Below are 14,626 nucleotides of genomic sequence, written 5' to 3' on the forward strand. Positions count from 1 at the left end.
GCCACTGGTTCTGTTTAAAGCGTGTGTCCTAGAGGGAGAATTACAGAGATGACAGAGTGAATTAAGCCCCCAATCTTCTATCAGAAACATCTTGCACCTGGTGTCACCACGGTAAGGACTATCACTAAGTCACATGGGCCACTGGCACCGTGGGGACGGAATTTACGTGGTCTCTTCTTCTCCCTGTTCAACACTAAGTTCCCTGAAAGCAGGAACTACGCGTGACCTTCACCCAATCTGCACAGCCTCCAGGGAATAACAGGCACTCAGAAGCACGTGCTGAAGCAACCTTCGTCTCCCTCTGCAGATGAGTGGGTAAGCGAACTGTGGAACACACTTGTGATGGAACATCAGCCAGCCTTAAAAAGGAATGAGCTAGTGACACACCCTACAACACGGATGAACCTCGAAAACATCATGCTAAGTGAAAGAAGCCAGACACGGAAGGCCACTTAGTGTATGATTCCTTTGAGGTGAAGTATCCAGAACAGGCCAATCCACAGAAAGCAGATCGGTGTTCGCCAGGGACTGGGGTGAGCGGGGGGGAAAGGAGTGACTGCTTAACGGGCGTGGAAGGTCTTTTTGGAGTGATTAAAATGTTCTGGAACTGAAGAGAGGTGATCGTTGGATAATAATGTGAATGTACTAAATGCCACTAAGTCATACATATTAAAATGGTTAATTTTACGGGACGTGAATTTCACCCCAATTTTAAGAACATACTTGTCAAGTGAGTGAAATGTGTCTCCAAGTTCATGTCTGTAGACTGTGCGACTGAAAGCTGGGAGGACCAGGACCTCTGTGTGGACAGTGATGCCGTCTCATCAGGACAGGGCTGTGGTCCTGCTGGGGCTGGGCCCACAGGAGCCGGCCGGGCTCACATTCGGCCCACGTCCCTCCATGTCTGCCTCGAGTCGCACACAACCAACAGACCATCCCGTGGCCTGATGGGCAACGTGCCCTCTGACGGCTCTTAGGTCTGGGGAGCGAGGAGAGCAGCGTGTGCAGATAGATGTTTACCCTGTGCTTTACACACTATGTAGCCTGACTGGTGTGTCTGTCATTAAAAGTGACATCACACGACGTCGAGCCCAAGGCCACTCTTCTGTGTCTCCCAGATCCCCCGCAGCCCGCAGGCCGGGACAGGTCCCCCCTCCCCCGGGTGCTGTGGGTGGCATATGGCTCCTGGCACTGCCGCCTCCGTGTGTCCGTCTTTCCCTATAGTCTGTGGCCCCTCAGGGCACAAATTCCAGCTTCCTGTCTCTGAGCCCAGACACCTGTGTGCAGGTGATTGATGAGATCTGTTCGCTGAGTGAACGACACTCTTTAACCACCAGCTGAGGAGCCATGGCCTGTTTCAAATGTGCCCGAAGGACCTGTCACAGTAAATATAACAGCAAGGTGGGATGGGAGCTTGGTGACACACGCCAGCTTTGTCCTAACCTTGTGCCGAGGACCAAGTTCAGCCTGCAGCCTGTATGGCCTGTGAGCTAAGAATCGTTTTTATCTTTTTAAAGAGATGTTTAAAAAAGAAAAAACAATATGCAAGAGAGACCACATGCAACACACAAGGCTTAAAATACTGACTCGGGCACCATCTGGACTTCCTTTCCTGCATCCTCCACGCCCAAGTTTGAGGAAATAACCCACTCAGAGTAAAACCACTCGGACCTCCTCTGTCCTCAGAGGTTAACAGGCTCTAAACTTTAGCCACAGGATGAATCAAAAGTAAAATATTTACAAGCCTCTGCGGACCTCCAGGGGTGCCTATGTGCCAGGTATGGTCACCTGTGTGCTGAGGGCATTTCCGTCCTGAGATAACCGACCTGCCAGACCCATAACAGGGAAGAGGCCTCTCTCCTCTCCCTGGAACTGCAAGGAGATCAGGAATCAGTGGATGAAAACAGATCGGAATCAGTGGATGAAAACAGATCATGCGATCGCACACTATGATGTTTCCAAAAACCTGACACTCCTAGGGATATCATTCGGATGAATGGTATCAACTTCATCAACGCTCTTCTCCAATCAGCCCAGCCCTCACTGCTCCACCTGGCACCTCCAAGCTGGCGTCTCTGGGGGCTGGAAGATGGGGGCACATCACAGCCCTCTGGCGGGAAGGGCACTGCCACACACGACCCACCTGAGCAATGACAAGGGCCTTTAGGATGATGCTCTCTTTCTGCCTCCCTGCGAGTCCCTGCTCGTCTGACCCAGGGAAAGGCAGGGGAGCGACAGGATGCAGCACAAACCTACAGGCGCGAGGGTGTGTGGGACCAGGCCCAGGCTCCAATGGGAATGGGAGCCACAGGTCTGGGCTCACAGCACAGGGACAACACAGGGACAACGCTGACCGTTCTCAGCTCAGCCTCTGCTGTTGAGAATTCGCGGCTTCCTGGTCAATGGGCTGGAGCTCAGATATGCTGAGAAGAGGCTAACTGTTCCCACGAGTGCGGAGGCCGTGAAGGAAATTTGGCTCCCCTGACGTTGGCAGCCGAGCCCTTCGGCATTGAAGCCGCAAGAGTGGGAGACAGAGAGAACAAAGAGCTAGTGCTCGGAAGACAGATCTTGGGAAATTGGGCTGTAAAATTGGAAAGCTTCTTCTTGGGGGACCGTTTTTAGAAGTAAAATTAGGAAGTGACTTCCTGGGGAGTGCTGGTGGTAGATGGTAGACTGAACTCTAATAAAGAAACTTCTCCGGGTCTCGTGTGTGTGTGTGTGTGTGTGTGTGTGTGTGTGTGTGTGTGTGTACACACACGGAGCTCTGGCAGCTGTGAGTCCGCTGAGCCCACGAGGAGCCGTTGCCAGGGGCCAGGCAGCCACAGTGTGGTGCAGAGGTGAGGATTCCCGGCCCCTGTGCGACTGTGTGCTCCTAGCTTTGAAATAAGGTACTTGGGGACCAGCAAAGGCTTGCCTTGTGTGTTCCTAATCTTCTTACTTCTTCATAATCATCAAGAGGTCTAGAAGCTTCCCTCTTCACAACTCCAAGATTAGGGCCTGGCACACAACAGATTCGGTAAACATTTCTGGATTAAATTGACTGCCAAGAGCCATAGCAAGATCCACTTATGCCTGAGGTCACCACCTCCCTCTTCCTGGTGGGGTGGAGACAGGGTCCCTGGATTAGCTTTTCAGCTGCCTCCTCGTTCCCGGTCAGCAGAGATGAGGACCGGGATGCGTTCTGAGTTGCGGGGTGTTGAGTGCAGCAAGCACTCTTCCTAGCTCTGCGTGCCTGGCTGGGGGACCCAGCACAAGTCACCAGAACCCCCGAGGCCTCGGCTGCCTCATCGGCAGAATGAAGGGCTGGACCCCCCCCCCCCCTTCGACTCTCAGCGTTGGGAGCTACAGCTGTGAGAACTGGCGACTTCCATCCTCCCCGCGATGGGAGGCCCAGGGCCACTGCCATTTGATAAACATAAAAGTTGTAGGTTGGTGGGAAAAATTCTTTCAATGACACAGTGGGCTGATAAAGGGCCGAGCCAGTGCTGGGGCCTGACGTTCAGGACTGTGGTGTGGCCAGAGCCTGGGCTCCGGCTATTAGGAGATGCAGAAAGAGCACCTTAACTGAGGGAGAGGAGGGGCCGAAGGACACAGCACAGACGGCACCTCCTTTAACCTGCTCTAACCCTGGGGAGAGCACTAGGGCTGCGCTTGTCCTGCAGCAGGTCGGTTAACTGGCCCTGGGAGACACGCCAGGGGCTGACCCAGCTCTGCCCACAGGGTCCCTGCTCCTTCTACTCCCGGGGCTGCGCGGATTCACAGGCCTTTGCTGGCCCACCATGAGCCCCAGGCGCCCACAGTAACCCCCCTGCAGCTTCCCCGCCACACTCTAAGGCACAGAAGGTGCTGGGTCCTGCCTCAGTGTCCAATAGTCACACCACCTCCTCCCTACCAAGAGGCCTCACTTCTCCTTTTCTTTCCTCAAACCAGCCTGTAATGGCAGGAATCTGTCCCAGGGCTCAAGGCAAGGCTGAACCAGGGGGCAGCTGAGCCCGCCGCATTCAGTCACACCCAGGAACCCCAGGAGTCTGAGGGCCAGGCCCCAAATCAGGAGAAAGAACAGCTGGGGCGGACGGCTGCCCAGGCGCCGCTGAACTCACCCCTCCCACCCACACCCCCGCCCAGACCCTCCACCCCAGCTCTGCAGACAGACCTGCCTCGTGCAGGGCTGCCCTGGCCCAGAAGCTGGCAGCCTTGGCCTCAGAGCCTCTGCTGTACAGCCTGGTCTGGAGGCGGGGGGCCTCCTGGCTCCAGGGCTCACAGGTCCTGTGACCCTGAGTGAGTCATACAACCTCCCTGACCCGCCTCCGAAAAATGGGGACACCATCCGTACTTCCTTCAGGGGGTTGTTGGGAATAAATAAGACAAACCGCTTAGAACCGTGCCTAGCACACAGCACACGCTTTTTCATTGTTAGCCACCACCCGCCACCCTCCAAAATCGGATTTATGTGCTCTAAGAGGGGGCCCAGGCCGCAGTAATCCTTAAAGGTCCCCCGGCCATTCCAGTGGTTGAGAACCCTGCCTAAGAGAAGGCACGTGGGAGGGGAGGGGGGAGAGGGGCGTCTGAGCGGGGAGTCAAAGGGCGACCCCCTCATAACACCCCAGAAGTATCAGAATATTTGCCAGGAAGCCAGAGAATGGCTTCTCTGCCAAGGTCTGAGATGCCACCAGTTAGTACCACTTTCCCCTGCCAGCCACCCTGGAGATATAAAGAAAACAAGTCCTGACAGTTACAAAGAAGCTAGAGTGGTGGCTTGCGGCCTCTTGGCTTGCAAGGCTGTCGGCCTGGTCACTCTTTCCCTCGCTCAGCATTTACTCACCAGCCAGCAGATGGTGCAGAAAATGTGAGGCCCTGCCCCTAATCCAGCTCGGAGTGCAGAATTTGCATGTGAGTGCCAGAGAGCCTTGTCAGTGCTCTATGCTGTCCTTTTATTTTTTCTCAGAAAGGGACCAGAATAAAGATCTCAATGTGCAATCAGATCATCGTCACAGTTCTTGAAGGAACATCAACCTACCTGACTTATGTATCTTGCTGGAATCAGCCCTTTCCATCCAATGAACAAGCCGGAGTGTCTGCAACGTAGCAGACTGCCTGAACTGGTTTTCGGGTTTTAAAGTTGTATTTGTACAGATGATACACATTACTTGTGGACTGGAAAATATGCTGATATACTGGACCGAGGAGAAGACTTTGAGTATAGATCCCTTTTGATAAGATTATGATAGCTACTAAAGAGTACATATGTTAGTTTTTAGCCAAAAGTATTTCCTCCAAATTTTCAGTCAGGGGCTCCCACTACACCAGGGCAATCCATTTTCTAACTTTTCTTTTCTTCCTTCTTTTTTTATTATTATTTTTTTAAAATCAACAGCATTTTCTTTTAATAAATAAGGACACTATTAAAAGGAATGGAATGCTTGCTGGCACAAAGCCTCTACCTAAGCGACAGCTCTTAAATTCCCCTTACCAGGTGACGTGGTTGGTGCCTTCCCCCTGCGCAGGGTCCTAGTGAAAATGGACATTTTATTGCTTGAAAAGGTAACGAGAAGCAGAGGTGACGATGACGATGACGACTGTATTGTGCTATTACACCTTTACGCAATGCTTTACACAGTATTTGCAAAGTACTTTCCAATTACTGTACTTCATTAAGTCAACCGTCACAGCAGCCAAGTCAATTCGCACGTTCTCCCATTAGCTTATTAACAACCTGCCTCCTAAAACGACTAACGTGTGCCTGTAAAAGGGCTCCAACAAACTTTTACGGCTTTTTCTCGGGGCCTCTCAGATGAGCTCAGACGGCAACCCTGACCTCCCGCCGCATCAGCTCAGGAGCTGGGTGTTGCCCCCACTGCTGCTGTTTAGCAATCCCGTGGAATGAGTTAGCAAGCGGCACTTCAGCAGGGCTCCCACTCTGGAGGCTCAAAACATCCCATCCAGGGCTTCCCTGGTGGCCAAGTGGTTGAGAGTCCGCCTGCCGATGCAGGGGACACGGGTTCGTGCCCCGGTCCGGGAAGATCCCACATGCCGCGGAGCGGCTGAGCCCGTGAGCCATGGCCGTGAAGCCTGCGCGTCCGGAGCCTGTGCTCCACAGCGGGAGAGGCCACAGCAGTGGGAAGCCCGCGTACCGCAAAAAAAACCCCACATCCCATCCAAACCAGGGCAGTCCCACCCTGCCTCACAAAGCCAGTGTCTGGCCCCAACCTGGAGGCCAACGTGCAGGTGATCTTTCCGGGCTGGGGGTTAGATCCTTTGGGATGAGGGGACAGAGGGAAAACTCTAGGGTTCGAGTGTTCCTGGGGGGCACACCTCCCATCAGTACCGATTCTCCTGTGTGCACGGAGATGCCGCTCCCCGCGCACGGAGGACCATACCTACTGGGTGATGCTGAGCTGAGGGCAGAGGCTGCAGGTGGCCTCCAGCCCTCGTTTTCCTGTCCCTTCTCCTTCGCCTCCCTTGGGAATGGGAGGGCGTTACCTGGGACAAAGGCCTGCAGGTAAGACAGGGCTCGGACCACCCCAGAACCAATGCTTCTTTCCCGGACCCTCTCAGGCTGGTGGCTCTGTGACCCGCCCCGGCGGCTGCCATCGCCCCCTCCAGGTGAGCGCCCTCCAGGTGCCTCCCGCCCGCGGGGGCGGCCTCCCGCGACTCACCTGCGTGAAATACAAGTTCATCAGCGTGAGAGTGAAGAACTGGAGGCACACGGGGAAGCAGTAGAGCAGCCAGAAGACGAAGGGGCTGAGCGCATTGGCCGCCACGAAGTCTTTGAAGTAGAAGGAGAAGAGAACCGTCCGCAGGGAGGCCCAGAAGAGGCAGAGGAAGAGGAAGACACTCTGGTAGCTGAGCCGCTTGTGGCGGTAGCGCAGCACCAGCCAGAGCTGCACGTAGATGAACAAGAAGAGCAGCGAATAGAACACGGTGTAGACGATAGTGAGGCCAAGCTTCACGTAGGGGGGTACGGCCGGGGTCAGCGTGGGCGGCAGCGAGTCGTTGCGTAGGGGGTCCCACGGCGGGGCCTCCATCGGGCCGGGGGCGCTACGGCGCGGCCGGGGCGCTCGGGCTTCATCGGGGCTCGCGGCCGCCGCCGCCCCCGCGGGGGTCTCCGAGCATCGCGTTCCAGCCAGAGCCCGGCGACGGGAGGAAAGAAAATAAGCCGCACTTCCTCCCCCGGCACCACATGATTCACTGGGGCGGCCTTTGTCTGCGATTGGCAGCGCCGCGCCCGCCGCCCCCGCGCGCCCGCCAGCCCCGCGCGCCCGGGCTGTGCACCGCGCGCCCCTAGGAGTCCCGCCCCCCGCGCCGCGCCGCGCCGCGCGCCCCCACGTCGCCCCCTGCCCCGCGCCGCAAGCCCCCGGAGCCCCGCCCCCTGCCGCGCGCCCCTACCCGCCCCGCCCCCTGCACTGCGCGGCCGGCCCCCGCGCCGCAAGCCCCCACCCCGCCCCCTGCCCTGCGCCGCAAGCCCCCTGGAGCCCCGCCCCCTGCCGCGCGCCCCCGCGCCACTCGGCCCCCCGACGCCCCCGGAGCCGCCCGACGGGTGCCGCGTCGACCCATTCATCTGGGACGGAGCCCCACGCCTCGCGCTCTCTGCTGATGATTACTTGTTGTTTTGCAGAAGTTGGTTAGTTATTTTATTTCAACAGCGACAAACGTTGCAATCTTTTTAAACATTAAAAATAAACTTTACGACTCTGTGGCTATGAACTCATTGGCGTTTTTCCTTGAAAATGTCATGCTGGGGTGATGTTTATTTCTAAATCCAGAAATGCCAAAGACAGGGTTTGTGTTTTTGAGGTTAAGTTTGCGTACGCAGAGTGAGGAAAAGAATGGTCCCTATGGCTGCCGCCTGGTCTCGGTGATAAGCGGGGCTGTTTTCTCCCGGAAATCCTCATAATGCGCCCCACACGGTGCTCCCTCGGTGGGCTGGGGGAATGCTCGCCCCTCACCTCCCAGGAAAGCAGCTGGTGCTGCGGGAAGCGCGGGGGCGGGGCAGCGGAGGGAGCCCGCGGGACCTCAGAGAGCGGGTGGCCGCTCTCGGCGTGCTGCCTCCCATTCCAATCCGGCCCATCCAGCAGGACGGCCTGCCAATCAGACTGACAAGCTCTCTCGTTTGTTGTGGCAGAGGGGTCGCTCTTCCGAGGCTTTGACTGACTGAGTTTACGCCCCAGGGAGCCTCTCTAGCATCACCTTGGCGCGGGGGGGGGCGGGGGGGAGGGGGTCGGGAATTGTAGAGTGCTGTGGGCAGGGAGGGCTGGCCAAGCTGCCGTCTGGGAGCACTTGCAGGCAAGCAGTTCGGGTAAACAAAAGAAAGGGACCCGAAATCTCCAAGACTCCAGTAGTATCAGCTTCGTGCCTAATTGTGGGTTCTCCTTCTTTAAACGAACCCGTCCTCCCCCACGGTGGAGCCTGGACCAGCGCTGCTTTTCCAACAAATTATTTAGTGCTTACACCCTCCTAATACATTTCAGGTGCTTCATCAGGGCCAGGTGTGCCTTTGGTGTCACGCTCCTTTCTAGTTCCTCTATCCTTTCCCTCTCTCACTTGCCCCTCATTGTTCTGAGGATAAAGTCCAAACTCCTACCCTAGCTGACCTCCCAGACTTGTCTCTTGAGGTGTTAATGAGTGTTAACACCCCTTAACTCCTGTTGCCAAGGAAACTCTTTCAACCCCTTCTTCCAACAATTGGCCAGATCCCATTCATTTGTAAGGGGGTTACTCCCTCCAGAAAGACTTCCCAGACCACACCCTCATCCACTCAGTATTAGTTTACGTGCATCACCTGTGTGCTTACAGAGCATCCTTGCATAATTGTCACTCACCCCACTTGTTTATAAGTTTCCTTAGTATAGAAGCATGCCTTGCTTATATTGGTCTTCCCTGTGCTTGCCTGGACAATCAAAAAAATATGTTTATATTTTATTTTACTGAAAGAATACAGTGTCATCAAAGGCCCATGCTCTGATATTTCTCCTCCACCATGCAAGACCTCTAGTCACAAGACAACCTTATGATACAGGATGGCTGCTGGCTCTGCAACCATTGCATCCACCTAATGCCAGGATGGCATTAGGAGGAACAGGGAAGGACTAAAGGGCACCTGTTCTCTCTAGTTCAAGGAGCCTTACCAGAAATAGCACACAGTGCATCTGCTACTCATTGGTAGAACTTAGTTACCTTAATAAGAGAGCTACAAGAGAGACTGGGAAATGTAATTTTTATTCCATATGTCAATATGCACAGCTAAAAGTCAAGGTTCTGTTATTATGGATGAAGGGGAGATGGATTTGGGGAGGAACTAGCAGTCTTCGCCATACTTCCAAAGCAGCCACCCAAAATGTCAAATGTCGACAATAGTCTGTCCCTTGACCACCCAGCATCAAATGTGCTTCTCACTATTCTTACAATTCTGAAAATAAAAACTATATAAAATAAAAATGCTCCCACTTAATATAATGCAATATTCCTTATACAATTGAAAAATACCTTCAGTCCTTCCTCCAAAGGGGTCACACTGAGGGATCATTTTCTGTGTCCAACTTGAAGTCCAGGATCTTTGGGTGATAGTAATTCCTCCTTTAATTCTGCCACAGTCCCATCTCAATATCCTGATCACAAAGATTAAATTGTTATGATATTTTTCACTAATCTATCCTACGTAAAATAGAAGAAAGTTAAAAGTAAAGGATAATTAGTTAAAATAGACATAAATATACATATAACACAGCAAGGAAGAAAATATAAGTAGAAGTTAGAGTTCTTATTTTTGCAGTTGGTCTCAAGGCTTTAATTGGTATATCATTATATCAGTTTATGACTCCGCTCTTTAATGCACATTACAAATCCCCCTTTCCCTTTATCAAGAATCTTAGCTAATCAGGGGATAACCCTTAGGTCTGAGGGATCTGAGTATGTTAATTTTTTTAACAAAAAATTGTTTTTCCCTGGACATGCCAGTAACATGAGGCACCACCATGGCTGGATTCTATCTATTGGCCTCTTTTATTTTTTAAAATAAATTTATTTATTCATTTATTTATTTTTGGCTGTGTTGGTCTTCGTTGCTGCGTGTGGGCTTTCTCTAGTTGCAGTGAGCGGGGGCTACCCTTCAACGTGGCACACAGGCTTCTCATTTTGGTGGCTTCTCTTGTTGTGGAGCGTGGGCTCTAGGTGCAAGGGCTTCAGTAGTTGTGGCACTCGGGCTCAGTAGTTGTGGTGCACGGGCTTTGTTGCTCTGCAACATGTGGGATCTTCCCAGACCAAGGCTCGAGCCCGTGTCCCCTGCATTGGCAGGAGGATTCTTAACCACTGCGCCACCAGGGAAGTCCCACATTGGCCTCTTTTGCCCATCATATAACAGCAGCCTTGCATCCCCTGATTGTCACTACCATCACGTTCTTTTTGCACTCTTACCCACTGCCATAGGGGTCTCAATTTCAATCTTAAGGGAACTATGCTTGATTTCCCCTGGTGGAAGAATTCCTTGCTGATTGCTAAGACCTTCAAACTAGCAGAGCCCAGAGGTAAAGGGAACAGAAACAAAAAAATTTGCAAGTGGGTCATTGGGTGTATTCATGAGAGATGCCATCCTCTTGTATCTGTAGCCATGTATCCTGGCTTCAGGAGAAGCAACACCATACACTGGCCTTGAGTTCAGAAGATATTCTACATGCTATAGGACAGTCATACTGTCTTTACAGATGTGTCTTTCAGCAGGCACTATAACTAAGTCAACAATTAGTCATTCCACTATTCTATAAGGCCAGCTGCTACTGAGGGACAGAAATGAACCCACTGCATTTCTTTTTCTGGTGTAAAGTGAGACCTTGGTCAGAAGTGATACTGTATAGGATAGCATGATGATGAACAAGGCATTTGGAAAGCCCAAGGATGATAGCTGGGCAAAAACAGTAAATCCAAGTTCAGAATCATTGTCTATTCCAGTGAGGACAAATTGCTGATCCCCTCCATGCATAAAGAAGTCCAATCTATATAATCTGCTTCCAGGTGGCTGAATCTGGTACCTTTAGGAAGAACTCATAGTTGGTTAGTAAATGCTGGTAAGGAGTCAGGTTAGCCTGGAGAGGGGAAGTCTAGATTGTTAAAAACATGGGTGGTTTCATTCTCTGCCTGTACGGTCACTGTGTACATAAATCCATTGAATAAACAGTGGGCCAGCTGGGGAGAGAAGTTGACTTACATCCATGGGGCATGTTAACCTGTCCTCCTGAATACTGAGACTCTCCAGTGTAGTTGGGTCTTTTGCTGAACCCGACTTGGTAGCTTAATGGATCAAAATAACATCCAGCTCAAGATGGACAGCTCAGACTGCATGGATCATGCATTCAATCTCTTCTATGGTGCAGTAGCGAGCCAAGGAAAACAGCTGTTTGACGAAGAAGGTGTGTGTTTGCTACAAACACTGATAGCTGACACTGTGATTCTTCTAACACGGCTTGTCACAAGCACCATACACCTCTCCAATCTGCTGTTGGAGCACCAACTGGGTCCACGGAGCCGTAGGTGGCAGAACAGATTGCACCACAGCCTGAGCCACATGGAAAGTCTCTTCTGCCTCTGGGCCTCTCCTCGAAACTAGCACCCATTGAGTCACCCAGTCTGAGAAGCACAGGTGAATGGGACAAATGCTGCTTCCATAAAAAGGGCCATCAAGCATTGTATCTCTCTTTCCTGTAGGAAGTGGCAAGGTGCAACAGTTCATCCTTCACTTTGGAGGAGACATCTTAACCTAGACCACTAGACCTTTTAAAAAGCTTTCCTAAGGTCACAAGCCTCTGTAGATTAGTGAGAGATATTTCGCACACAATCCTTTGCATGTTTCTTACTAATGTTACCTAGAACAGCCACTACTCCTGCTCTTCAGATCTTCAAAACATATCATCAGTGTAGTAGGTCACTGTGTCCTAAAGATGATGGAGGGGATTAAGATTTCTAAAAGTCACATTGGCATAATCAAGTTGCTGTCAAAAGCAAGATGGGTAGTGATCCTTGCCAGATGAGACAAAGCAGCATTTGGGGCTTTTTTGCTCACTGGGAATGAGAAAAAAGCACTTTCCTCCAGGGGCTGTGTGGTTTGCTGTATTGAAGTCACCACTTTATGAAGTTTATGATAACCCATTGTCACTATCCCGGACCTGTCCACCTTCTACATCAGTCGCACAGTACAACTGGGATGTTGCAGGAATTTGCCACTTCTGTAGCATTCAAGTTCAGGTCTAAGCATTGGATATGGGTATAATGTTATCTGTTGATGACTTAAGTCAGACCCAGAGAGTTTTGGTTTGCTTCTGTCATATGAATCATAAAGGGCCATAGAGGGCTGCTCATCTATTTTGGTTCTAGGGGGCCCATGATCAATTTGTTTCTGCCAAAGACATCTGATGCACAGACCGTTCTGAGTCCCAGGTTGACCCTGCGAATGGCCATGGTCACCATGTCTTCTACCAAGATGACCTTGCCTCTTCTGTTGGTTGTGGCACTGCTGGCCTCTGGCGCCTGGGATCCTGGTAAACATGACAGTCTGTTTAACTCCAGCAGCTCTCAACAGCATCCCTGATGTACAGAAAATAGCCATGACAGTGCTTTTGAGAGGTGGTAGCCTTTCCCTCACTAAATGTATTTCTCAATGCCTTGATGAAGGGAGTATCTTCCGGTCCCTTTTAGGGGACAGAGTTAGGGGATTGGTGGGTGGGTCATACACAATATATTCACACCAACCTTCCCACTTCCTTGGATCCCTGCTCTTACATGATGCCAAAGAAATGCAGGCATCTCAACTTCTCTTGGTATATGGAATACCAGGTCTCGTAGCAAGAAGCAAACAGTTAGGGGGCTTCCCTGGTGGTGCAGTGGTTAAGAATCCACCTGCCAATGCAAGGGACACGGGTTCGAGCCCTGGTCCAGGAAGATCCCACATGCCGTGGTGCGGCTAGGCCCGTGTACCACAACTACTGAGCCTGCACTCTAGAGCCCGTGAGCCACAACTACTGAGCCCGTGCAACACAGCTACTGAGCCTGCACTCTAGAGCCTGCGTGCCACAACTACTGAAGCCCGTGCACCTAGAGCCTGTGCTCCACAACAAGAGAAGCCACCGCAATGAGAAGCCCGTGCACCGCAACGAAGAGTAGCCCCTGCTCGCCACAACTAGAGAAAGCCCGCGCGCAGCAACGAAGACCCAACGCAGCCAAAAATAAATACATAAATCAAAAAAAAAGAAGCAAACAGTTGGAACCACTCCTCCCACTCCAGGAAGCACGTTGAGCTGGAATCTCTTGGAAAGGAAACATCCTGTTCTTCCCTCCCTGGTTTAACACCCTCAGAATTAATTCCCATGTGTTTTACTGATCAAAAGAGCAAAACTGTGCAATTGCTTTGGTGTATCAATCTCCTCCAGCTAGGTTTGGCTTTACAACATGAGGGATATGTTGGTACCTAGCTCTGGTTTTGGTCTGAAGACACTGAGAAGAGGGGAGGTCCAAAGGGCCTAGAATTCCGTTTGCAAAATGACTTCCTCAGGCAAGATTCTACTAGGTGGGCTTCCCTGGTGGCGCAGTGGTTAAGTCTGCCTGCCAATGCAGGGGACACGGGTTCAAGCCCTGGTCCGGGAAGATTCCACATGCTGCAGAGCAACTAGGCCCGTGCTCCACAACTACTGAGCCTGCCTGTACTCTAGAGCCCGTGAGCCACAACTACTGAGCCCACGTGCCACAACTACTGAAGCCAGCGCGCCTAGAGCCCGTGCTCTGCAACAACAGAAGCCACCACAATGAGAAGCCTGTGCACCGTAACCAAGAGTAGCCCCCGCTCACCACAACTAGAGAAAGCCCGTGTGCAGCAAAGAAGACCCAACACAGACAAAAATAAATAGATAAAATAAATTTTTAAAAAACCCAAAAGATTATACTAGGTCAGCAGGGAAGAGAGGAAGAGCCTCTTTTTACAGAAGGAGGGGTTACTTCGGAAGCTGTGTGTTCTGAGTCCTCAGGCCACCTGTCCCCATTCAGAATCTCCCAGTTCTCACTCTTTCCAGTCGGTCCCCTAACTATCTGTGAGAGAAAAGAGGAGGTCGTGACTTTAACAGATATTGTAAATGAGGAACCCAGGGAATCTCCCTTTTGGTTTAGTTGCAGTTGCAAAAGATAAGATATGCTTTTAGCATAGTCAGTGAAAGTCCCTGGTTTTCAGACTGCCTTGAACTAGAATTTAAGACTCTGCCAATCACTTCTTAAGCTTTCCTGCCTTAGCATCAACCACTCCACCCCACAGTTTTTTAATCTGTTGTGCCATTCATGCTGTTCTCTGGCAGTAACCGCTTGGTTTCTCAATGCCTTAACTTCAGTGGGACCTCCACTTTGCTGGGTGACCTTCATGCAAACCACTACAAGTGACAGTGTGCTGTGAACTGTCTTAATACTATTTGAATTTTCACTGTCCTTAGATCCAACCAGACCAGACCATCAATCTCAAATCCTCCCCTATTCCCTGAGGGTATTTTGCTGCCACCTCTCCTGATTGTCAGTTTCTATATTTCTCAGGAGTCTTGACTGCAAGCAAAGGAAATAAATTTTGTTTAATTTCTTTTAGCCCAGTCTCTGCCTTCGTCTTCAC

At 51.6% G+C, this 14,626-nt stretch overlaps 1 protein-coding gene across 2 annotated transcripts in view; it reads right to left on the minus strand.

The window, feature by feature from the left end:
- Nucleotides 1–7,222, minus strand: part of GPR137B (G protein-coupled receptor 137B) — a 47,688-nt gene extending 40,466 nt beyond the window's left edge. Inside the window, exon 1 of one of the 2 annotated variants that reach the window (XM_059054639.2) lies at nt 6,657–7,222. In XM_059054639.2, coding sequence (XP_058910622.1) covers nt 6,657–7,025 — 369 coding nt within the window. In that variant the 5' untranslated portion in view covers nt 7,026–7,222. The remainder of the gene's footprint in view (nt 1–6,656) is intronic. The other variant, XM_067025679.1, reaches the window with a different exon arrangement.
- Nucleotides 7,223–14,626: the final 7,404 nt, after the last annotated feature.

The sequence above is a fragment of the Kogia breviceps genome, chromosome 2 (assembly GCF_026419965.1).
Source record: "Kogia breviceps isolate mKogBre1 chromosome 2, mKogBre1 haplotype 1, whole genome shotgun sequence".
Classification (NCBI taxonomy): domain Eukaryota; kingdom Metazoa; phylum Chordata; class Mammalia; order Artiodactyla; family Physeteridae; genus Kogia; species Kogia breviceps.